Genomic DNA, 24486 nt, shown 5'->3' on the forward strand with positions numbered 1-24486 from the left:
TTTTTCACAGCCTGTGTAGACGTTGGTGGTTGGTCTGATGGTATATTCCACCCAACATCCTTGAACATAAACTTAAAAAGTTCATTCAAAGGAATATTCCACATAAAATCCTTCAATGGAGACCAAAAAATTTTGGTGTAAAGGAGTATTCCACCTTAAATGTAGACCTAAAGGATGGTTTGGAGTAATATTCTACTCTAAAATCTTCCAATGTAGACCTAAAAGGTTTATCTGATGGTATATTCTACCCAACATCCTGGAACATTTACCTAAAAGGTTGGTTTAATGGTATATTCCCAGAAGAACCCTTGAACATTGAGCTTAATGGTATATTCCACCCAAAATACCAAGAAGTCAGTGTAAAGGAAATGTAGACCTAAAAGGATTGTTTAAAGGAATATTTAAACGATTATTTTCATTATTTAATAATCTGTTATCAGTCAGAACCCTGGCAAACTTGTTTTCATCAGTTTTTTTAGTGGAAGTCACAAATAAAGGAGCTCTTGGTTTTTCCTGGCGTTAGTGAGTCAAAAGCTGCTGTTTCAACACAGACACGTTCAGATGCATCCACAAACCTCTCAGCACTCAAACACCCACAGACAGGAGGCCGGCTGGACCGAGACTCGGCAGCGTCCTCAGACCGAGTCGGGGAGTCGGTGAACTTGTTGGTCCGGTTTGAAGGCCTCCGTGTGGTCCAGTATAAGTCCATGTAGTCGGTGTTGGCTTTGAACCACAGCGACTGGCCACCATCAGGTGGACCGGCTCGTCCTCGTAGGGCTCCTCCTGTAGCCTTGAGGGGACCACAGGAACATTCAGTAGCTGTTGGAGTTCTTCCTGTCAGGCTCGTGGTAGAACGGCTCTGAAGAATCTTGTACTTGTCTTATCTGGAACAATCTAACAGCCTAAACTGTTAACAGCGGTGTAAAGAAGCAAACACACAGGCATAGATTAGGACTCAAACTAGATTTATTTTAGAAAACAAATCAGCTTAGAGGCATTTGTTCACACATGTGACTGAATAGGAGGCCGTCCAATCAGATTTGAGGTCTTCCTCTGTAGGTTGTTTGTTGGGTGAGACTCTTGGACCTCCATCAGCTGACGTGGATGTTTGATAGTCTTCCTCTCTAGTGCCAGATGATTCATCCATGAATTCAGCAGCTACAGACTGAAATGAAGCTCATGCTGCCGTTATTGAATTCCTGTTCCAGATCAAATGTTCAGAGCTCACCTTGAATGCAGCCGTCTGCTGTCTGATAGTTTTTCTCATTGTAGTCTTCAATAAAGTCTTTTTCCTCATGTCAGGATGTGGTGAGACTCTTTCTCAGTCTCTGCAGACGTCCCTCATTGTGCATCTCCAGAGAAGGATCAGAAAAACTGGTCACTGCTTCAGCATCACAAACGCTCTCCAGCATTGAGAGTGTTTTAGGAATTCATTCATTGTGTTGTGAACTTTGAAGGAGCAGAAACTTTAGAGCTGAGCTCCAATTCTGGATGTTTTAGGAAATCAAGTTCATCAAATGAACACGATTTTTGCTGATAACGCTCATTAAATTACTGAAGAAATCCAACATAAAAACCTGTAAACTCTCAGGCAGCTTTTGTTAAAGTTTGTCTATAATTCTATCATCATGTTCTGGAACCAGGACTCTGCAGAAGTTCCTTCAATCAGATACTTGTGTGTTTCTATTTAAGGTCTCAGGTTTGAACGTGCAGCAGAGGATTAGAAAGGAGTGATTTTAATGTTTAAATCAGTCCAGTAAATGCTTGGCGTGAAAATTATTAAAATTTTGATTTAGATAGATTTGTGTCAAATAATATTGTAGAGTCTCACTTAAATATATCCAAATGAGTTCAGTGTATTTACATTTTATAGAATATTTGATTTCTTAATTTCAATACTGTAGGGTCTGACCCTAAATATTATTATAATGATGTAAAATTAAACAATATTTTAGTGCAGAGTCATAAACTTTAATTAGCTAAACTTACATAATAAATATCACTGTACAATCTTAACCTGAACATTCATATTATTGAGGTAAATTTACATAAATCATGATATTCTAGAGTCTTAACTGGAATATTTCTAACATTAATCTTTTTGTATTGTGCTGATAAACAACAATAACTCGACTTTCAGATAATATTTGTTGTCTGTGATTGAGACTAAATTCCTCCACATTCTGGAACTGGACTGCATCCCAAAATGGAAACATGGACAGAATTTAACACTCATGTATCCATGGCAACGCTAACGTTTCTGTTTCTTACCAAAGTTCACAACACAAGTAAAGATTTTAATGTAAAACTTCAGGGATGACTGCTAACCATAAGTATTCTGATCAATACTTCATGATCAATATCAGGACAGATGTTACAATTCCAGCTGTTACATTAGACTGCAGTTATTCACAGAGAAATTAAAACATCACATTCCTCATAAAAACTAGATGGGACTTTTATTAAATAAAGTGTTAGTGAATAAATAGTGTAAAAAGTGCAAAGCAGCTCCATTAAATCAGGAGATGTGAGACTTCCACAGCATGGATCACCATCTGCTGTGTTGATTCATAGCTGAATGTCAGAATGAACTGAGCTAGAAAAGCTGCTTTGAGCTGCAACATTACGGTCTGACAATCCAACACCATCACAGTTTTCATCTGGTTGTTTTGCTCCAACATGCTGTGAAGTTCAGTTTTTACCTGAATCAATACAGAGATTCTATTTTCAACCAAGACTGGAATAAAAATTTGAATGCTATGAGGTTATTAATGCAACTAGATCCTTTCAGATGGAAGGATTTACTTCTAAGTTCTAATTCAAGTTTCAGTTGGAGCACATTGCATTCACAAATAAAAACAGCGAAACCTTCATAGCAACATTTAATAAACCTAAAGCTTCCCTGTTGGCACAATGGTGGAGTTTGTTACTGAGCATCTGAACCTTAAATCCAGTGAGACGACCATCTTCAGTCGAGGCCAGTCAGAGAACTTCAAGACCTTCCATCTGCTGGACCAGATGTGGCATCATCTCCCTCTGAACATCTGGATGACAGGAGAAAAGACAGAAATCAAACACAGATCACAGAAATACAATTTATTCACTTTCATCATTTTATAAAAGTAGCATGAACTTTATTGAAACTTGACAACATCAGTAATGAAAGTAAATGTTTTTATCTCGTGTTGAAGCTAAATTTAAAGTCAATTTTAATGACAATTTATCCTGAGAGGAGTGAGAATGGAGCTTTTCTTTCCTTTTTAGAATATTCCTTCAAAATATTCTGTTTATTATTGGCTTTAGAAGCATTTTTCTTTACTTATTTATTTTTAGATACCTCAGACTGATGCACTTTGCTGGTTTGCAGACAATTTCATGTACAATGACAATAAAGATCTTCTATTACAAAATATTTTGCTAAAACAAGAACTGCAAACCTTCTCAACCATCTCTCAGGCTGCAAAATTCCAACTGCAACAAAGAATTATCTGATGTAGTTATTATTATAATCTTTACTGAACCAGCCCTGGAATTAAAAATCTGTAAAAAAAAAAATCTGTGGTCATAATGTTGTACGGTTATATTGTCATGATGATTATATGATCAGTAAATGCTACCATCAATTACAACATCCACATTGATCAGGAAAAATAAACAACTATCAGTTCATTCAGAAACTGTGGGGTTAAACATAAAAACACAGACCTCAACGGCAGTTTGTTTCAAAGCAGAACACCAGATGGTTTTCACTAAAGAAGCTTTCAGAGCAACAATTAAATGACAGTTTTGTTCTCATTAACTTCAGAGTCAGCCAAAATAATGTATACATGTCAGGAAAAGAAAAACTTTTATAAATATTTCATTTGTATAAGTACTTCTACACATATAGATACTTCTAAGTCTGATCAAATCACGATAACTCTGTGTCCTGTTGTACGATGTTTTCCCAACAGATGGCGTTACCCTCATGAGTGGAGCATCAACAAGTGACATCTACAACAACAGAAATGTCTGGAAGCCAGTGGCCACCACTTTGAGCACCTCTTGTAATTGTAGAGGCCAAAGATGACTTTTATTAATCTCGTGATGTCTGAATAAATTTGGTATTGAAATATTTATGCAAGTTTTTCTTTTCCTGATGTGTGTAAACATTATTTTGGCTGACTCTGTATAATGGGTTTCTGACAGGTCACCAGGCAACATCTTTTTATAATAATGACAAACATACCTGCATTCTACAGGAGTGATTTTCCTCATGTGCAGGTAAAGATGTGTGAGGAGCTTAGAGATGATAGGAGCAGGAGTCATCCTCACTAATTCAGCTTCCACCTAGAAACAGAAAGACCACAAACAAACACACTGATATACTCTCAAACGTTCAACCTCACAGCCTCAAAATATCTGTTTAGGAAGTGTTGTGTTTCTAAATTCTGCTGAAAGCATTGACAGACATTCTCTTACAAGGTTGTGTAAAAAGCAGCTTGTCCTCCGAGCTACTGAGAAATCTTCCTGAACAAAGTTTCTACGTGTAAATCAGCTCAACAAAAACTAAAGCCTCAGTCAGAGATAACAGGTATCGCAAATTATAAACAACTTTCTTTGTTAACTCAGACTTTCTGCTTCAACCTCACATAAAAAGGGGAGTTTAACTCGTCAGGTGACTGAAAATGAACAGCTTGTGCAGTTCTAGATCCAAAAGTAGGACGTTTCAACTCATGTTTTACTACAAATACATGGGGTAATAAATAAATACAATGGCTGGTTGTTAGTTTACTCACTATTAATGTCACTTTTTATACTGGATTGAACCTGAGCAGTGGACGAGAGAAGGAATTTAATGAAATTAAGGAGATTCAGAGAGGTAATGTTGCGCAATGTTAAGGGCGGTTTAATTCAAACCAGCTGAATGTTAAACTTCAGTGCAGCTCAACGGGTTTCAGTTAACCTTAAAGTAAAATAACTTTTTTAAAAGCTAAAATACATAGCAGAGAAATACAAGTTGAGAATGTCATTCTAATAATGACGGACAGCTGTGACAGCAACTAATACAGGTGTTCAGCGGTAAGTTAGCCACCTGTGTTAATTAGCCCGCTAGCTAACTTAGCCGCTTAGCTAGCTAACGCGTCCGGACCAACTGCTCAAACACGACAAAACACAACTCTTCACAAGTCGCTGACTTAACGTACAACAAAACATCGCTACAGGTTAGAAGTATTAATCTTCTTACCGTGTTTTACTCCAAAAACAAGATCAACAGCAGCCAGAGATGCTACCAGACGTGCCGACCATAGATATACATAGACTAGATATGCTAGCGCGCTGTCTTCTATATTATCTATGGTCTGACCAATGACTGCTCTCTGGCTCCGCCCTCTGAGAATCTTGTTGTCGTTTGGCTCCACACTTGCTGATGACCACTTCCGGTCTCAGAAAATTAAAAAACGGACGTTTTTTCGTTTCTCTCTTACTGATTTTACTTTCTTGTTATTCTAAATATAAAACGAAGATCAAAGCATTTTAAAAAAAATCGTATGCCACTTTTTGATCATGAAAAGGAAAAACGCCTTGTATTTCAATTTTAATTTTTGTATTTTAAAACGAAAATCAAATAACCACTCGTTTTTTGTTTTTCAATACGTTTCAGAACGGAAAATCCAATTACCAGATCCGTACACGGACCCAGGGACCCCCCTCCTTCCTTACTCTGGTCTGTTTCACATCTTTTTCAGTATCAGAATTTGAAGAGAATTTTTGAACACACAACAAAAGACTGTTGCTCATGGGGACATTTTTGCTTTGTAGTTAAGTCGTCTTAACTTCAAGGAGCATTAGGCAGTGAATCACCCAGGGACCAGCTGCAGCTCCGAGACGAGTACCTCAGTCTGGTGCAAGGCATGAGAATTATGTTATTTACACTCCATACTGCTTTCCAGTTTAGAGGAAACCTACACAATACGCACAAAAAACTAATGTGACTACGGTGAGTGTGTGAATAAACTTATAATATGTACAAGGATATTTTTTCTTAATTCCCTTCTTCATAATGAAATTTTTTGAAAATATACATCCATGTTAAAATGCAAAAAAATGTGCTAAAATGCTGTCAAGAAAAGCCGAGGACATAACCTAAAGCCTGTTGGTCAGTCAGAAGCCTATTTTAACAATGGCACATCAACGAAATGCTGAATCGCGTGAAACGCTTCGGACACCTCTGTTCCTCAGTATAGTGGAAAAGTACCTAGATTTGTGTGTAAACATGTAGAAAGTCCTGTTAACAAGCTGTGCACTATGACTATTTCAGCCACATCTGCCATTGTACAAAATTGTCTCATGTAAATAGGAGGCAACACTAGCATCACAACCCAAATAACATTTTCCCTGGCTACGTTTCTAATAAGTCACCCTAGAAAGTTTTCCAAAAGCTGTTTTCAGTGATCTAAACTGTATTGATTCAGAAAAAGCAACTTTTTAAATAATACTTGTGTATATGTGCGCATGGCCTGAGGATAAAGTGGTAACTAATAAATTACTTAACCACACTAGTTGGTTAGGGCACACTTGCTGATTAGTGCCTTATCTTTTCATGTCATCTTCATCTTTTTAGTTTTAGTTAGTATTTCTTGATTAGAATGTTTTTGGATGATATGAAAATATTTTGCAATACAGTTCCCTACAATTTTGACTCTTTTTCTAGTATCTAATTAACATAATGACTATATAACAGCTGTGATAAACCTGGATGAACAGGAAACAAAGCAAATACAAAGAGATTTTGTCTTTACATTTTTATTTCACTTTTCATTACAAACAGCTCATCGCAGGAAACAAACAGGAGGACCTGGAGGAGAAAAAAAAAAAAGATACTGCAGGTCAGTGAGTGCAGCTTAAAAAAAATAGCAGCACAATGATTTACAGTTTCTGCTGCTGTACCTGATTATGCTTTCTCTGCTGCTGCCTCCTCATCTCCACCCTTGGTGTTACGTGTGTAAATCAGCTGTGCTCTGTGTTTGGACACCAGTTTGATCATGCCTGGAAAACAAAACGGGGACATGTTCTGTCAGCATTTTCATCCACATATTCACAGAGAAACATCTGATATATTCACTTTTTATTCAGCAGGCATTGCAATGTACTTGACTAGTCTTTGTGTGCATCATTTCAAATGTCACAGCAGGGTCTAGGTGTCTGACTTTCCAAACACCAACGAATGCATATATTACAAGGAGACAAGTTGTAAATGCAGGCAGTATACTTAATCTGGCTGCAGAGATGTCTGGAGCTTTAGAAATGAAAATTAATTTTGGCACCAAGAATTATACAGACAATGTCATCAGTGCTGTCGACCAGCAAATGATGCTGCAGTCAGTGAAAACGCGTTTATGCTTTAGTGCACTCTAATTTGTGTCGGTAATAAAAAAAAAAAAAAGGCAAAGTATTCCCACAACACAATGTTACTGAAACAATGAGTAATCGGTTTCCCATCTTAATACATCTCAAGGAAAGAAAAATAAATTCAAAGCAGACAGCAAATCCTTTTTTTGTTACAGGTGGCAGGTTTCAAATAGAAACAAGTTAGCTATTATTTATATAAACTATTTATTTGACATGTGCTGAGATGCATGACAGTTCTGCATTATTCAACTGTTTTAAAATAGCATTCGCTGTTACACAACTTGTTTTCATCCAGCATTTTTAAGATGAGGAGAGGCTAAATGATCTCAAACGAAATGACAAGTAGTCATGCTGCATATTACCCAAACACATCAGTGTCATTGTGGAACAAGTGATGAACTGATACAAAAGCACTCTGGCCTGGATGCATACAGCGTAAGCATTTGTAAACATTAGTCACAGCCAATGAGCAGAGCTGATGACTATGGGGGGTATTCATCAGATGAACTTAATGTGGCATCACAGTATTGTAGATGGCAAGAGATGCAACTGCTGCTTTTTGTAGAGCTGCAGCTAGAGCCAGCTCCACCTCTGCCTTTAGTGCATAACTTATATTTTCTGGTCAATAAGCTTTCTGTTGATGGTTTAAGAAAACATCCTGCCAAGCTCACATGCGCCACTTTGAATTGATTTTTCACTAGATTCACTTATTGGATGCAAAAAAAATATATATTTAAAACAATGTAAATGTATGCAGACACCTAATTTCATTTTTTGCTTTTTTAGCTAAAACGCCACTTGTCAAAACAACTTGCTGGGCAAACAAGAGTTGGCAGCTGTGGCTCAGGTGATGAATGGGTTGATCACTAATTTTAAGATCAATGGATCACCAGCCTTTTCAATTTCTTAAGTGTCCCTAAGCAGACTATATACCCAAAGTTACTCCAGCTGCAGTCACTGGTGTGTGAGGGAATAGATCACATATTGTAAAATGTTTTAAATACATTTCAAATGGTAAAAAAGCACCATATGAGTGCAGGACATTTACCAATGCCCATCTGCCTTAAGTCCAGCCCCACTGTCAAGGCCATTATTCAAGTACAGAATTTTAAAAATACAGATCCAACATGCACTATTGGGAACTTGAAACTAAAAATGTGAGTTTTACCTTTGGCGAGCAGTTCCTGGAGGGCGTTCCTGGCCAGAGAGCCACGGATCTTCAGCCTTTCTGACACAACAGCGGGGGTGATGAGTTTGTAGTTGGGAACCTCTTTGTACAGCTTGTCGTAGGTAGCCTTGTCGAAGAGGACCAGGTTGTTGAGCTTGTCCCTCACTTTTCCCTTGGACCACTTCTGCTCACATTCACAGAGACGTTTTGTTTAAATGATGAGGTAAGCTCCACAGTGCATTTCACTCAAAAAAAAAAATATTCCTCAACCACTGCATACCTTCTTCTTGGCTTTGCCTCCAGACTTGTTGACTGGGTCCTTGTCCTTCTTGGACTTCCCAGTGTCCTTCTTCTTGTCTTGTTTAGGAGGCTGGAAACAGAGGACGTGAAGTTATAATAACACGATGGCTCAGTGTGGAGCTAAATGCGCGACCTGGCAGCACATGTCATAACGTATTTCAAGACAAGGATGCTTCATAGATATGTAATTGGGATGATAATGAAGCTAGTTGACAAAGATATCCGTTTATACTGTGATCGGATGACCGGCATGGAACGGCCTTGTCTTCAAAACGGATTTCTAGTCTCACTATAATTAGTGCAAGTACTCCCATCGTTAGCTTCAGCGGATAGAGTTCAAATTATTCATTGTATGTATACATATATAGTCATCATTTATGTGGGAATATCTGCGACAACTTTATTCGGCTCGTTTTCGGGGGGCTCAGTGTAGCTGCAAGCATGGTGGAATTAGCACAGTGGCTAGCTAGCAAGCCAGCCGCTAATGAGTAAAATTTCACGATTTATGGCTTCAAAACACGCTCTCCTATCACAGCAGAGGACAGCGCATTCCTACTACAACGTATTCCGAACAGTTAGGACTCCAGTTAAGTCAAATTTAAACTGGAAATGTCTCATTTGCTTCAAAGAAACGTGTAATAACTGTCCTCACCATGTTTCCTCGTCAAGATGTCGGAGCGAAAGGAAGTTCGCCCGTGCACGAGCCCCTTAGACAACCCGTATATGCGGAAGGGAGGCTGGGAATTATGGGAAATGGAGTTTTCTTGTGTTCCAAGTGTTTCTTGACTTTAACGATCATTACCAACTCACAGAAGTACTTAACAACATACGTACTGGTATGTTCGAGGTTATTACGAGGATGAGATCTTCAGAAATTTAAACCGGGTGAAAAAGAGCGAATTTAAACGTTTACTTTTAGACAAAACGCCCGGGTCACGTGACAGTTTTGTCAGCTGGGCAGGACGTCGCAAAGATGGTGATATTCAGTGTATATGTGGTGAATAAAGCTGGAGGTTTAATTTACCAATATGACAACTATGTGCCGAGAGCGGAGGTCGAGAAGACCTTCAGTTATCCTTTAGATTTAGTGCTGAAGCACCACGACGAGAAGGTCGTGGTTTCGTTCGGACAGCGGGACGGAATCAGAGGTAAGAGCGTTAGCATGTTTCATTAGCTAGCTGCAGTGGAAACCCATTGAACACTATGTGGTGTCCTAGCTAAACGAGACGAAAAGTACGTGTCCTAATGTTGGCAAAACATCCATGTCAAGCATCGTATTAGCTAGGTTGCACTAATTTGGACATTTTTCTGTGGACTAAGTTAGCTAAAACGTTGCTTTCTTGCAGTAGCTATATATCATTTTGAAGTTACCCTGTTGCACCTATGTGACAGTGTATCCGGATGTTACGGTTTAATTATTTCATCATTAGTCCAAATGACAGTCTGACTTTAAAGCGTATCTTCTAAACTGTTTGTGTTGTGATTCCTTAGTGGGCCACGCAGTGCTGTCGATCAATGGAGTGGATGTGGTCGGGAAGAATACATCTGAAGGAAAAGACATCCTTGAATACTTGAAGGATCCCTCCAATTATCCGGTGTCTATTCGCTTTGGACGAGCACGCCTGAGCTCCAATGAGAAGCTGATGCTGGCCTCCATGTTCCACTCGTAAGTCATGATACAAAGGGGTGACAGATTAAAGGAAAACCCTGAACCAATGACCTCTATACTGAGATGATATGATGGCTCTGTGGTATGCTATGGGGGCATGTGCTGGTTTGCTTGTCCTCTTAGAGAGAAGGGTCACTGCAAGTTCTGAATTATCACATTCATTCTCTATAATATGCTAAAACCTTTATATTTTAGTAAGAGTGATTTTGCCCTCATCCATAGGGCAAGAACGGTCACTGAGTGGTTTGATGAGTATGAAGATGATGTGAATCGTCTGCTATAGCCCTCACAGTCACCAGATCTCAACCCAGTTGAACACCTGTTTTAAATTTTGGACTGGCTTGTTCAATAGAGTTCCAGAGACGTATTAAATCAATGCCAATATGCACTGAAGCTACTCTGACCCAATACCTTTGTAAGACACTTTATCTCAATCTTTTGTTTAATTTGTCACCTGTCTGTATATTCTGTATTTACTCTGAGACTGTAGGGTGGTTAAGTGGAACCGGATTTGGACAAGGCACTAAACGGACCACTTAGAACTCCTCAGGATCTTCTTGTATGTCTAGCTATGATCTTTTATTTCTCAGTGGTGAGCAGGCTAATTCACTCAGGTCTTGCTGGGGTCGGATGTGTCTAACGTCAATCAACACGGCTGTCTTTGTGATTTCTCCTGTAGGTTGTTTGCTATAGGTTCACAGCTGTCCCCTGAAGCTGGCAGTTCAGGGATTGAGATGCTAGAAACGGACGTCTTCAAACTCCACTGCTTCCAGACTCTCACAGGTTAGTGGTGCAAACGTGTTTGATTGCAGGGAAAAATAAAAAAGACAAAGATGTAATTTTGTAGTTCATTGTGATCAACAGTATTTTCTAATATAGATTTTTTTTTGTACAAGTATCTGAAAGCAGCAGCAGTGTGTGCTTCAGTGGTCAGAAAGTTGGACGTAAAACAGTACAATTACATTTTGGCTGTTAATAGACCATAGTCAGAAACATGCAGCTCATATCTACCCATTAAAACATCCTGTAAAATACACCTTACTGCCTCCTGCTGTATGTTTTAAAGAGGCTGTTTTTAAGTTTTGGTGTCTCTGATTTTCTCGTTCCCTCTTTGCTCTCTCAGGGATAAAGTTTATCGTGCTGGCGGACCCTCGACAGTCTGGTATTGATGCGCTTCTGAGGAAGATTTATGAGATCTATTCAGACTTTGCCCTCAAGAACCCGTTTTATTCTCTGGAAATGCCAATCAGGTAATAAACAGAATTAGGATCATGTTGCTTTTGGGTCTTAAATTTAGTTTTGTAGTGTATGTCACGTTACAGACATTACATAGTCAGTATCCAGTGTCTAACAACCACACATCAAATCCTTGTCCTTTGATTTTCAGGTGTGAACTCTTTGATCAGAATCTGAAAAGTGCGCTGGAGGTCGCAGAGAAAGCTGGAAACTTTGGAGCAGGATCTTAAACCAGAGAGGACAACAGATTCAGAGACTGGAAAGAAATTAGTGTATTGTTTTTGGGGCTTTTTTTTTTTTTTTTTTTTTTTTACCAATTTCTTTTTTCCCCAGTTGCTCTTTAACACATTGTAAATACATTTTGTTTTGTAAATACTTAAAAGATTAAATGACATACAGTATGTACATGTTTTGCATTGTATTTGTCTTTGGCTGCATGCATATTGAAATGCTGAGTGATTTCACAGTAGTCTATTGGGCATTGTCTATGAATTCTGAAAATAACTTTTTAAAAAAATTATAAAGTGTCCTTTATTCAAGCCTTTGACTGCTCTCATAATGCAGCCCACACATTGTGCGTTCTTCAGAAAAGATTGTTTAATTCTTGTACGTCCATTCATGATTCTAGTATTTTTAAACCCGGGTATTGTTAAATATACCAGTTTTTAAACCAGGCTTTAGTTTGGTGCTGTTCCCATTGACATACTGCATTGGCCTTTAAAGAGTAAACCGTGTGTAATTGTGTTTTTGCCACATTTGCTGAGTTACCGATTGACTGTATGCAGACTGTAAATACTTTATGTAAAGAAGCACCTTGCACAACTGTTTTTTTTAAAGACAAAACGCTCAAATTCTCCGAGCTTCATTTCTGTTTATATAATGCAAAACTGACAGTGGAAACATAGTGGTACAAAAAGAATTCAGTCTGAAAAAATATGAAAATACAATTAAGGCTCAAAGTACTGAGTTTTCCTCTGGGTGCAGAGGCTGAGGTGTGAAGATGTTAGTCTGCCTTCTTGGACACGTGGCCCATCTTGGTTCGGATGTTGCGCAGCAGGAAGAATCCAACGGCAGTGACTAAACAGACGATCTCTGCTACCCAGAAGGCCATTTCCCAGCTGTGGTGCTTCGCAATGGTGCTGAATGGTAGACCGGAAAGAAAGCCACCAACTAAGGAAACACAAATGGACGAGTTCACCCCAGTGATGAGAAAATATAGGAAGCAAAACACCCAAAAGAACCATAAAAATACAACGTGTCACTTGGGGAGGCCCAGCGGTTGTTAGAAGAATGTAATGATTCTGAAATGAAAACCAGTCAACTTACTGTTGGCCATCAGGGCAACAATGGCATGCGACGTCCCACAGTAGTTAGATGGAGCGCTCTCATTGGCTATAACTCCAAACAGTGCTATTGGTCCATAAGAGGAGAAACCAAAAGCTGCACCAAGGCTGAGAATCCACACCTGGATGGTCAGGAGAGATAAATGTGTGATGATGACCACGTTTGACATGCAGTAATCGATTTTTGTCCTTTGGGATGTTACTGTTACCTTTGAGCTGTTGGGAGTAACTGTGATTCTGAACAGGTACATGGACACGAACATTCCTGCCATCATGCAGATCAGGATGAAATGTCGAGGATTGCCATAGATTCTCACGCCTTGCTGCACAAAAGAAGGACAAATATGCAAAATATAAGCAGAATCCCACGATCGGCCAGTTAAAGGTGTGGTTGTTACTGATTTTTAGTGTTGCAAAACTCTTATTTGATCACAAAATGAGGACGAGAAAGGTTGCAGAGTATTTTTTATGTAAGGATGAGACATTTGAGCCTTGGGATGTGCAAAAGAAGTGGTCTGACACATCACCCTGCTGCACTAACCATTAATGAATACATACCTTTTTTGGAATAATTATAAAGAGCTCTTGCTTTGCTTGGCTCTTGCAAAAAAAATCACTGCAAGAGGGTAGACTGTGACCACTCAGACATTCAAAGTCCTTTGCATGACTGAAATCTCTATAAAGTTATGCAAACAAGTCAGTGTGAAAAGGAAGTGGAGTAGAAGTAGATACCACATATGATGCACTATTAAAATGCAAAAAAGGTCTGCATATTTTGTAATTCATAATGTTAATCGCCCAGCAGAAATCTTTTGAGATTTGTGAAATTAAAAAAGCAGCTCCGATGCACATAGCTGATTCTGAAGGCCAGATAAAATCATTAAATGTACCGCCTCCTTGTAATATCACTGTCTACATCAATCAGCTGTTATTTTTCTAAGCAAGCCGAGCAGAGACAAAAACCGAAGCTGCAGGCACACATCAAAGAGAAGTGAGATGAAATTAGAAGTTTAAAAATGAAGTTAAATAATAAAACCATTAAAGATAAATATAAAAACAAAAAGCAAACTCACTTTGGCCACAGCCTTGTCAGAGAGGTAACCTGCTGCCAGACTCCCCAACAGGCCTCCCACCTCCAGAGCACTCATGTATGAGCTGCCTATGAAGAGGAATACAGTGATTCACAAGAAATAATGAGCTGGACCCTCAGTGTATTTATTAACAGACTCTGGAGGTGTCTTTACTACACCTTTTCCATACCCATGAGTGTTGACTGGCCCTTGTCCTGGATGAGAAACAGCTGGCCCCAGTCGGTGCAGGCCGTCTTCACCCCAAACACCACCAGGTAGGAGACGGACAGCAGCCACAGGTAGGGCGACAGCAGGAACTCAGACAGGGTGCTCTCACTGCTGGAGGATCCTAAACAGGAGGCAGAAGATCGATCAATACCTGTTAATCGTATGTTTTTAAGCCCTTTTTGTATGGGCACTACTATCAATATGACACAGTGGGTGTAACACGATATCCACATAGCTGAGGTGGGGTGACACGGATCTTTTTCCTAATCGGCTTCATACATAAAACATCTCTTTGGCTCAGGCTCACATGCTGAGTTCTCACTTTGCCCAAGTATGTACCGCCAGACTCACACTAGCGCCATGCGAGGGGCACACTGGGTGTAGAGTCCACCCAGTCAGTGACCTTTAGTCATCACACTAGAAACACAAGCAGTACAACAACACACACACATGTCCACAATGCACAGTTATGTGTTATCTGCCTGCATGTTTGAACAAGATTCAGCCACCATCAGAGAAGAGCACTGGACACAACTTGACTGTTAGGAAAAATCAGTCTCACCTCCTTTGCTCTTCTTGGCGGCTGCCTCTATGTTTGGCAGCCCCACATCCTTAGGCTCATTCTTGATAACCAGAAGGCAAACAAAGGACACCGCCACACAAATCATCCCAGAGACGGACAGTATCGCCCTCCAACTGTAGCTCTCAGCCAACACCGTGGCAATAATGGGGCCCAAGCTACCGGCAAGATTCATGCTGCAGGAGAGAACTGCCCACCATGTCCCGAACTGAGACGGCTCGAACCACTGACAGCAGAAAAGACAGAAGAATGACATGAAATCAGGGTATTTCTAACAGGCAGTGTCACAAATTGGTCTTTGATCCAAAGGGAGGATGAATTAACTGGATAGCAGCTAATAAGTGAATGGAAATTATTTGACAGTTGCCATATTACATGTGGTGACTAGATACTGAAATCTGCAACAAAAATGTCCTTTTTGATTGATTGAGCTCCAAGATATTTTAGATTATTTAGATATATTATGTGCAAAAACATCAGTTTTCCACATTTGCGGCTTTGGAGAATGAACAGCCTACACAATAAGAGGTAAAAATGATATGCTCCTTAAGCATTTTACAGAAGATACATGAAAACTTTGATTTCAGTTAAACTTTTTTGTGCTATTGTTTTAAAATCATGACGAATATGCGAATAGAATCTAAACTAGCATTGTATTTTGAAGCAGTTATTTAAATGAAATTAGATTCATTTTAGTCAATGTCAACAGACTATCTTGAACATTCAATGTGTTTTATCTGCAGTATAATTGGGTAAAAACCCAGTGTTTCTAGTGTGACTTCTTCCATTATGTATTTCATGTTCCTGATTTGGATTTGATGTGCTTTTGCCTATAACTTAACCCAGATCACACTTCATGCTGCTGGCAAAAAGTATTATAGTGCCTGTTTCTTCTTTATAACATTTGAGCTAAAAATCTACATCTTGAACCAGATGCCACGACATGGCAGCACGGACAAACTGCGATCTGGGTCATATACCTTTCGCAGCACCCTGCCACAGGGAGGCCAGCCCAGGCCTTGTCCCAGACCGTTGAGAAACCACAGTGCAGAGAAGACAGCGACGGTGGAGGACCAAGAGAAGACCACGTTGATGCCTCCCACCATGAACAGGCCAATGGAGAAGAGCCAGCGGGCACTGATCTGGTCCGAAAGCACGCCGCTGATGAACTTACTGATAGCGTAGGCCAACGACTGACTGCTGGTGATCATGCCTGAACACAGAGAGCGCAGGAGAGTAGGAGACACACACAGCAGATAAAACCTACAGCAGGATATGATATCAGGCTAAAAGCATACCTGCAATACAGAGTTTAATCATTTAAACATGAAACATACGCAAGGACATGCCAATATAACAGCATGGGTAGAAGCTAGTCTGGAGCACACCTGTGTTGTTTAAAAATGTAAAACTGTTGTTAGCTCGTTTACTATGACTGTAAGAAGAATGCATGCAATACTTATGTCTGTCTCGTACCCAGGTCATCCTTATCCAGCTTAATTTCTTCCATTAGAGACGGCATCACAAAGGAGAAAGTCTTTCTGTTAAAGTAGTACAGCGTGTAGCCCACAAACATGGCCAGAAATATAGTGCCTCTGTAGTATCCATAGTTTGCTTTAGCCATGGTTGCAGATTTAGTCCTTTAAAAAGGAGGAAAAAGAAAACACAATCCAGAGAAGGCAGCAAGCTCCCGCTGTTTGACAGACTTCTGCTGCCTGTGACAGTGAACTTTGCTTCAGGATCCACTGTGCAGAAGCAGCTGCTTGCGAGTGAAGAGGGGTTTGCAATCAGCGCGGGAGGTTAATGGTCAACTCCTCTGCCCTGCGGCTGATTGAATCTGGGTTTGCTGCCATGTGCTGCAGGCCGGGCAGGTTTGGAAAAGGAAACCATCAATTTTGTGGCACGAACACTGAATGTGATGTGTAGTTTCCTTGAGGCAAATCAGTCCTTCTGTTTCAATAGTGGCCTTGGCATTGTTTTGCTTTGTTGCTGTTTGTTCATGTGAGGATGTTATGGAAGGAATCCTCTGATTCGGATGTTTAATGATTTACTGGGGAGTCCAATAGGTAGAGCAGAGCAGGGGGAGGCTCCTCTGCAAATGAAGTGAACTGTGGTGATCCTCATCAGCACAAGACCTGCTGGACAGACACAGAAATGATTCAACTATAGTATTTGTTGTTGACAAACGTGTACTCAGTTACAAATATGACATGAATAAAGGATAAATACTACTGTATGAATTAGTCAAATATGTCAGTTAAGTTCAAGTTAAGCTAAAATATCACAATTAACAGTAAGTATTATGTAAAAAAATAAAGTATTCTATACTTTAGTGCCAACAAACCAGCAGTATCTTTGTCTCCAGCGCTTCTTTCTTTACCTGAAGGTCATAAACGCCCTTTTTACTAAATAACTTCGCGTGAGTTTGCAGTGGTGATGTACAGAGGCTCAGTTCATATAGTAGGTGTAGTCTGTGCAGCTTCCGCATCATGTGATGAGCTGGCTCCGCCCGGAACTGACGTCACCGACACGACTGGATGAATGAGCTCTTCTGTTCCAAACACAGCGTCCTGTTTCAGCAGCTGATGGTGGATATATTAACTGTAAACCACATAAATGATTGTTTTTGACATGCAAAGAAGTAGAAGTTAGCCATCACTGGTTGTTTTTACTTAAACACGAATTAGTTTGGGTGTTATCGTTTGCTAAATATTCACCTGCAAGCTTGTTACAGAGAGCTGAATATGTAATTAAATAATACACCGATTCTGTTTTTCTTTGTATTCTAATGATATATACCGTATTAGACATTTTAGGTAAATCTACAATGCCGTCTGAAGCCCATTTTCAATTTAGCTAAACCTTCATTCTATCTGTGAAAATTACAAAAAATAAAAAAATTAATAAATATTTCTTTAAAAACATTATTATTATTATTATTATTATTATTATTATTATTATTATTATTGTTATTGTTATTGTTATTGTTATTGTTATCGTTATCGTTATCGTTATCGTTATCATTATCATTATCATTATCATTATTATTATTATTATTATTATTATTATTATTATTATTATTATTATTATTATTATTATTCAATCTTTTTGCATATGGACCACATTAGACCAGTGCCAGAACTAATACCACTTTACTTAGATGGTTCATATCTGGAATAGAGAGGCTTAAAATTCCTTGAAACGCTGTTTCTAATTTAGGAAACGTTTACACTATTAGCTAAAATACAAAAACAAACAAAAAACTAACAAACAAAAATACAAACAAACAAAAAACAACCTTGGTTTGATTATTTGTTTGTTTGTTTGTTTGTTTTTTCATTTTCACAATAGGATCAACTTCACAAATTTCAAAGTGGGTCTCAGACAGCATTTATTTAAAATGTCTGGCATGGTTTTCAGCTCTGAAGGTTTTCCTTTAACTGTTGGCTCAGAAACCACCAATCAGAAGCTGCTTTTAACTGAGGACTTTAACAGTCACTTAGAACACAGGAGACTTATTCCCTTTGTTTAATACTCTTCCTGTTTTTTTTTCATTTTCACGCAAAACTCAATGAAAATCTACTAATGCTAAGGTTTTTTTTGTTTGTTTATATATGTATATTACTGTGAACTATGAACACTGTAGTCTAGCTAGGGCCTCCTCCTTGCTTCGTTCCCATGACAACAGACAAACATCTCGAAATTGACGGCATTAAACTGCGGCCGCATTTTTAACATTTACTCTGCCCTTTCAAGTCACCGAAAGCTGGTTAACAGCTAACTACTAAAGCTATCGCTCAGTTAGACGGATTTCTTCTCAACAACTCTTCAACAATCGGGGATCATGGTAAGTTTAACGTTAACGTTGAAATCAGGAACCATGTTGTGCCACTTTTTCAGGACTCCACCTCACTGTCCTTGCTGTTAGTCCTCACAGAGACTCAGCTCCTGCTCCACCACCTCCAGGGCCAGGTCTTTTCCCGGCCGGTACCGCACGCTGGCCCCCAGCGCCCGGGTGGATGAAACCCTGTTCGGGGTCCCATCACCAGTGAGTGTGCAACCAGCCACATCCCAGCACAGAAGGTTAAATGTGACGCCTTTTACTGCACACAACTTTATCACTAGTGATGCTCTGGGTTTATCACTACAGCTAGACAGACGTGCAGACCCAGACAGCAGGACAAAGAACTGGCCCCAGGAGAAGAAAGAAGGAGAGACTGTTCAGATCATCACCAAAGACCTCATTCGCAACCTCAGGTAGGATGTGCCGATGTATCTGTAGATATGAACGCATGTTTTAATGGAAAAGCTACATTACATTTGAAAACAACACATAACGAATTGGAAAAGTGTGTGCTTCTTGATAATCAGTTCCTATAATTTAGAGCTACAGAAGAGATGAAAAATGCTGATCGTGATTCTGTAAAGGTGTTTGCAGTAGACGGACTTCCGGGTCGCTGCTTATGCGGTTGCCCAGACAACAGCTTTCTATTTTTTTTGTGTGTATTTGTATGTGTAGCGTTTTAGTACTTTGTCTCGGAAGTCTGCGAGAGTATATGTTGTCTCTCAGACTGACCCCATGTGTCCGGCTGCTTTTTCCCCCTCTTTTTTTGTTTTCTAATTTTTGTAATTTTAAATGTTGCGCGTGCGTTTTTTGTAATTTATACGTTTAATTGTATTTATTCTATTTTCACTCTCATGTGCTACTACTATTGTGCAGTTGTTGCTACCAAGTTCAACTTGCCTTAAATTTCCTCCAGGGAACAAATGCGTTTTGTTTAAAAAAAAAAAAAAAAAAATCGAACTGAATATCAAAATCACACCTAACAAACATTATGGGCTGTAGAAGTGGAGTGCAGATGTTAGTGCTTTAAAACTTGTATTCTCTGTCAAGGCCAGCAGAGGGAGACTCTGAACTCCATACTTCACACTAAAGAAGTACACAGGCTGTCTGTAATAGACATACTGTATCTGCATGTTGATTGTGTTTCTGATTTAGAACTTTGACTCTGTCTCAGCTTGTTTAGCTGTAACATTTTTGGCTGCTCAAGAATATCTTTCACCGAACTTCAGTGGTTCTAAAAAAGCACTAAGGAGTTGACTAATTTTTAAAACTAAGTGGATTTTAGCCTGTTTGCAAATTGAAATAGGCATCCCAGTTAATGTTAATCACTGTTGAATTACTAATGCACCTTGCTAACCAAGCACGCTAACTAGCGTTTGCTGTGCTAATACAGTTTTTCTCAATTGATAAGACACTGTTCCTGAAAAATAGCACACATTTCCCAACACACTGCACACTATTTTCTTTATTTGAACACAATTCACAAAGCACTGCACACTTGTGTCAAAAGCGCACTATTGTGAAAATTTGAATTTTGTTTTCAAAATGAAGACACAGAGCAAAAGTAGGACACTGCACTGCTAAATACAAAACACTCCTCTCTCACTGTGTTTTCACATGAAGTGTAAAAAAACTGATACAGTCCTCAAAAATGATAACTTAAACACAAATGCATCCTATAAATGAATCAGAGGGGGCCATTGCAGTGCCTGACTGTACATTTCAAAATAAAAATAATGTTAGACAAGGGCTGCATAGTGCTGTAGTGGTTAGCACTTTCGCCTTGCAGCAAGAAGATCCCTGGTTCGCGTCCCGGCTTTCCCGGGATCTTTCTGCATGGAGTTTGCATGTTCTCCCTGTGCATGCGTGGGTTTTCTCCGGGTACTCCGGCTTCCTCCCACAGTCCAAAAATATGCTGAGGTTAATTGATTATTCTAAATTGCCCGTAGGTGTGAATGTGAGAGTGCTTGTTTGTCTTTGTATGTGGCCCTGCGACAGACTGGCGACCTGTCTAGGGTGTCCCCTGCCTTCACCCGAGTCAGCTGGGATAGACTCCAGCCCCCCCGCGACCCTAGTGAGGATTAAGCGGTGTATAGATAATGGATGGATGGATGGATGCTAGACAAAAAAAAATACAGCACTGTATTGTACACAGTACAGTATGGAAATATTTACACCACGTCTGCATCAATTCTTTCAGCCTGGTCAGGCCACAGGACCTCATCAACATCACAAGCTATGTTTTCTCTGGAAAGAAGGACCTAGTGTGTCTGATCCATCCCTCACATGCATCAACAGAAACATCACCACATGCCATGACCATTGATTGCAAGAGATTTTCCCAAAGTATGGCTGCTGCTCATATACCTTCCACCTCCATGTAGAGAAGAATTTTTCTATAGGATCCAGAAAGGGAGAATATGGCGGCAGAAAAACCACAATAACTTGAGGGTTCATATTGAACCATTACCTAATCAATAGTCCTCTATGAAAACTAACATTGTCCCAGACAACAACAAAAACCGTGTTTTCTTGCCAAACGCCCTGCTGCACCCGTGTCAGTAGACCCTCTCAAGTCCATCTAGGAAAGTCAACAAATGCTGGGTGTTGTATGGGCCCAGAACTGCATGACTGTCAGTTACTCCCAGATTGCTTATTGCAGCACAGAGGGTTACGTTGCCCCACACTGACCTGGGACCTTGACTATAGCCCGTTGTCCAATGATTTCTCCCTCTTCTCCTCCTCTTGGCCAGGTTGAAACCAGCCTCATCCACATAGATGTATTCATATATTCAGAATCCAACTGAAAAACTTTCTGGAACAAACGCACACAAAACAGAGAAAAAGTCAGTCATGTACACTTTCTGTAATTTTACCAGCACTTGTGAAGCAGAATTATGCATTAGATTTTTTACAGTATTTTCAGAACATTTCTGGCTGCTTGTATTGTTCCAGTATAGACATGTCACTGAAGTGACAAACAACATTTACATACAATGTAAAGTGGTCCAGGACCAGGTGCATGGGCAGATTCTGGTTCTGGTTCTGGTTCTGGCCGTGGTCTGGCAGTGGGTGACGCTGCGGTGGTTACATCCACTTCTCTTCTACACTCTCTGCTAACAAACTACCACCTGTCGTTTTGCCAGGATCCCACGCCACGACCCTTCAGGAGAGATCATGATTCTCCCATCAGCAAAGCTTGAGCGAACCCCAATGTCCCGGGGTCTCGACAAGGTGGAGAGAGAGGCTCTGAAGCAGGAATATCAGAGGAAGAAAGAAGAGGAACTTGTAGGAAACATGGCTCCAATATATTTAAAAGATGTAATTTGACTTGCACAATAATAACACACTAAGCTTACTCTGGCTTTATTCATGTATTCCTTATCCAGAAAGCTGCAGAGGAAAGAAAGCATCGGATTTATAAGGCGGACCAGTCCCATAAGGAGAACCAGGCACTGACTGAGCTGGAGCTGGAGGCCCGGGATCGTGCACAGCGTCTGGTGGAGCGGGCCAATGCCTTGAGGATGGAGCAAGAGGATGAGATCAAAAAGCTCAACCAGGTAGGAGGCAACTGTGGATGGCAAAATGACAAAAATACAAAGAAACTGGGCAATGGACATGAACAATCACACTTCTGTGTGTGTGATTCCCTCAGCTGATTCAGGGTGCTCAGTGTCAAGCCATACGTGACGCCCAGATGCAGGAGAAGAAACAGCTGGAGGCGGAGATGGCAGAGGAGGAGAAGCGTTTGGACATCATGATGGAGGTAGAGCGCCGCAAGGCTTTGGAGACTGTGGACAAGATTGATGAGCTCCGCAAACAACAAAGGATCAGGTAAAGAGAGCACATACAAACACACGTATGTTCTGAAACTGTGACTTTAAAAAAATCCCTCCTATGTTTCTGTAACCTTCTGATTCAACAAACCCATTTACACCATTGTCATCATATCATTTCCTAATAGTGTGGCTGCTGATGAGCATTGCCACCAGGTGTGTTATATTTCAGAGGAATGCAGCAAATCTATGACCAAATCAAGCAGCATCTGGAAGAGAAGCAAGTGGAAGACGAGATAAAAGAGCAAGAGGGACAGCAGATACGAGAGAAGCAGGAGAGAATGAACGTGGAAGACCTCGAGGTGCACATGCTTCACACACGCAAACACGCCAACACACATGTAGTACATGCTCAGGGGGGATCTGCAACCACATGTACTGTAGATAAACTTGCACTGGAGTCAGTTTCTTCTTCCAGGCCCTGGAGAAGAAGAAGTTGGAGCAACAGCTTCTGCAGGAGGAGATCATGCGCATAAATGCTGAGACTATGAGGGCCAAGGAGCAGAGGAAGGAGGAGGAGAAGCTGGCTACCCTTAGAGCTATGGAATACATCAAAAACAAACAGGTCATTATACAGAAAATATACAATTTGGCATATTTTTGATTTATTCTATCATGAAAATAACAATTTCCTTTCCTGTTGCTCACATTTTGTTTCATATTTCCATTACCTGACCCCTGCAGGAGCGGGAAGCAGAATATGAAGCAGAGCAAAAACGAATCAAAAAGGACAAGGAGTTGGAGATAGCCAGGCTGAGGGCCCAGCAAGAAAAAGCAAAAGACTACAAGGCAGAGCAGGTCAGGAATAAAACCGCCAGCTGATTGAAAGTCAATGGATGGGGCACCTGCTCAGCTTATTTTAATAACATTATCAGATGTACTTAGCTACTTGTGTTTGTGGATTTGAATGAAGGATGAGCTCCGTGCTCGGAGGAACCAAGAAATTGCAGACAGAGAATGGAGGAGAAAAGAGAAAGAGCTGGCTGCAAAGAAAGCGCAGGAGGAAGAGATGCTGAGGGAGGCTCGCTTGGAACAAGTTCACAGCAAAGAGCACTGCCTGTCCATCGAAGCTGCCCGGGAGAAGGCCGAGTTTGAGAGGGTGCTGAAGTAAGGAAAAAAACAAGACAACTAAATTTCACATAGTTACAACAACATCTCCTTTAATTTTTTCTTTGCCACTTGTACCTTCCTTCACACAGGGCACAGCAGGAGGCGATAGCCAAACAGAAGGAGCTAGAGGAGAGGCAGCATCAGAAAGCACATCGACATGCACAGGCCATCCGACAGCAGATGAGGGAACGCGAGCTTTCAGCCATAGCAAAGCGCAGCGACATCTTCAAAGAGGCTGACCGGCTCATTGAGGAAGCCCGGCAGAGACGCGTGCGCCTTGATGAGATTAAAAAGAAGAAGCTTCAGCAGCTTAAGTAAGTTTGCGCAGGTGAACAGGGTTGATATTTTTACATTAATGTCATTGAGCTCCACTGTGAGTGTGCAGTAAATTATTACATCTGATATGTGTTTGTCAACGTGCAGGGCTACAGGACTCCCGGAAAAATACGTCAGTGAAGTGGAAAGAAAGGCCCAGATTAACAAACTCTGATTCACACACCAGTCCTAACCTGGTACCACATTCACCTGGTGGCTCTAAGAACGAACATGTTTAATCTGAATCAGAAACACTTGATCACCAAGGGAAAATTGCTTGCTGATGTATTTGCTTAGTAAGTTACTGTTAATTTAAGATTTTTTATGTAACTAAGGTGCACAATCAAATCAACAGATTAAACGACTTTTTCCACATGACTGCTTCCTTACACACA

General features: G+C 40.2%; 4 protein-coding genes across 8 annotated transcripts; 2 read left to right on the top strand and 2 right to left on the bottom strand.

Moving 5' to 3' along the window:
* Positions 1 to 6770: 6770 nt before the first annotated feature.
* rps25 (ribosomal protein S25) lies at positions 6771 to 9568 on the bottom strand. The gene is made up of 5 exons (XM_023286552.3): positions 9513 to 9568; positions 8841 to 8930; positions 8561 to 8744; positions 6931 to 7029; positions 6771 to 6838 (listed from the first exon to the last, which is right to left on the bottom strand). Exons 1-4 carry the CDS (start codon positions 9513 to 9515, stop codon positions 6935 to 6937), a joined length of 372 nt encoding a protein of 123 aa, XP_023142320.1. The 5' UTR covers positions 9516 to 9568; the 3' UTR covers positions 6771 to 6838; positions 6931 to 6934.
* Positions 9569 to 9791: 223 nt separating this feature from the next.
* Positions 9792 to 12289, top strand: trappc4 (trafficking protein particle complex subunit 4). The gene is made up of 5 exons (XM_023286565.3): positions 9792 to 10008; positions 10352 to 10526; positions 11209 to 11312; positions 11653 to 11779; positions 11917 to 12289. The coding sequence occupies exons 1-5, from the start codon at positions 9834 to 9836 to the stop codon at positions 11993 to 11995; spliced, it is 660 nt and encodes a 219-aa protein (XP_023142333.1). The 5' UTR covers positions 9792 to 9833; the 3' UTR covers positions 11996 to 12289.
* Positions 12290 to 12616: 327 nt separating this feature from the next.
* On the bottom strand, positions 12617 to 17491 carry slc37a4a (solute carrier family 37 member 4a). Of its 5 annotated transcripts, XM_055012077.1 has the most exons (9): positions 17331 to 17469; positions 16463 to 17121; positions 15967 to 16199; positions 14969 to 15212; positions 14369 to 14527; positions 14182 to 14267; positions 13318 to 13431; positions 13092 to 13230; positions 12617 to 12935 (listed from the first exon to the last, which is right to left on the bottom strand). In XM_055012077.1, the coding sequence occupies exons 2-9, from the start codon at positions 16608 to 16610 to the stop codon at positions 12769 to 12771; spliced, it is 1290 nt and encodes a 429-aa protein (XP_054868052.1). In that variant the 5' UTR covers positions 16611 to 17121; positions 17331 to 17469; the 3' UTR covers positions 12617 to 12768. The 5 variants fall into 5 exon arrangements, with proteins under 5 accessions (XP_054868052.1, XP_023142264.2, XP_023142257.2 ...); XM_023286496.3 differs by having other exon boundaries at positions 13092 to 13431; positions 17367 to 17491; XM_023286489.3 differs by having other exon boundaries at positions 13092 to 13431; positions 16463 to 17124; positions 17331 to 17473.
* A 1166-nt stretch (positions 17492 to 18657) lies between these two features.
* On the top strand, positions 18658 to 24466 carry cfap45 (cilia and flagella associated protein 45). Its single transcript, XM_055012048.1, has 12 exons — positions 18658 to 18833; positions 18915 to 19034; positions 19137 to 19243; positions 21977 to 22118; positions 22220 to 22390; positions 22486 to 22664; positions 22839 to 22968; positions 23085 to 23231; positions 23351 to 23464; positions 23580 to 23773; positions 23866 to 24090; positions 24200 to 24466. Exons 1-12 carry the CDS (start codon positions 18831 to 18833, stop codon positions 24264 to 24266), a joined length of 1599 nt encoding a protein of 532 aa, XP_054868023.1. The 5' UTR covers positions 18658 to 18830; the 3' UTR covers positions 24267 to 24466.
* Positions 24467 to 24486: the final 20 nt, after the last annotated feature.

This window comes from Amphiprion ocellaris, chromosome 7 (genome assembly GCF_022539595.1).
Source record: "Amphiprion ocellaris isolate individual 3 ecotype Okinawa chromosome 7, ASM2253959v1, whole genome shotgun sequence".
Lineage (NCBI taxonomy): Eukaryota > Metazoa > Chordata > Actinopteri > Pomacentridae > Amphiprion > Amphiprion ocellaris.

What these genes read in the sequence shown, in the direction of transcription:
- cfap45 (XM_055012048.1), top strand. An exon ending in AGATCAAAAAGCTCAACCAG is followed by an intron (nt 22,391 to 22,485) that starts GTAGGAGGCAAC and finishes TGATTCCCTCAG; the next exon opens with CTGATTCAGGGTGCTCAGTG. An exon ending in AAGAAGCTTCAGCAGCTTAA is followed by an intron (nt 24,091 to 24,199) that starts GTAAGTTTGCGC and finishes GTCAACGTGCAG; the next exon opens with GGCTACAGGACTCCCGGAAA.
- slc37a4a (XM_023286496.3), bottom strand. Translation starts at nt 16,610, where the DNA reads ATGGCTAAAGCAAACTATGGATACTACAGAGGCACTATATTTCTGGCC. An exon ending in GCTGGATAAGGATGACCTGG is followed by an intron (nt 16,200 to 16,462) that starts GTACGAGACAGA and finishes CTCTGTGTTCAG; the next exon opens with GCATGATCACCAGCAGTCAG. An exon ending in GGGCCAGTCAACACTCATGG is followed by an intron (nt 14,268 to 14,368) that starts GTATGGAAAAGG and finishes TCCTCTTCATAG; the next exon opens with GCAGCTCATACATGAGTGCT.
- rps25 (XM_023286552.3), bottom strand. An exon ending in GAGGCAAAGCCAAGAAGAAG is followed by an intron (nt 8,745 to 8,840) that starts GTATGCAGTGGT and finishes GAATGTGAGCAG; the next exon opens with AAGTGGTCCAAGGGAAAAGT. An exon ending in CCAGGAACTGCTCGCCAAAG is followed by an intron (nt 7,030 to 8,560) that starts GTAAAACTCACA and finishes TTTGTTTTCCAG; the next exon opens with GCATGATCAAACTGGTGTCC.
- trappc4 (XM_023286565.3), top strand. Translation starts at nt 9,834, where the DNA reads ATGGTGATATTCAGTGTATATGTGGTGAATAAAGCTGGAGGTTTAATT. An exon ending in ACAGCGGGACGGAATCAGAG is followed by an intron (nt 10,009 to 10,351) that starts GTAAGAGCGTTA and finishes GTGATTCCTTAG; the next exon opens with TGGGCCACGCAGTGCTGTCG. An exon ending in TCTCTGGAAATGCCAATCAG is followed by an intron (nt 11,780 to 11,916) that starts GTAATAAACAGA and finishes TTTGATTTTCAG; the next exon opens with GTGTGAACTCTTTGATCAGA.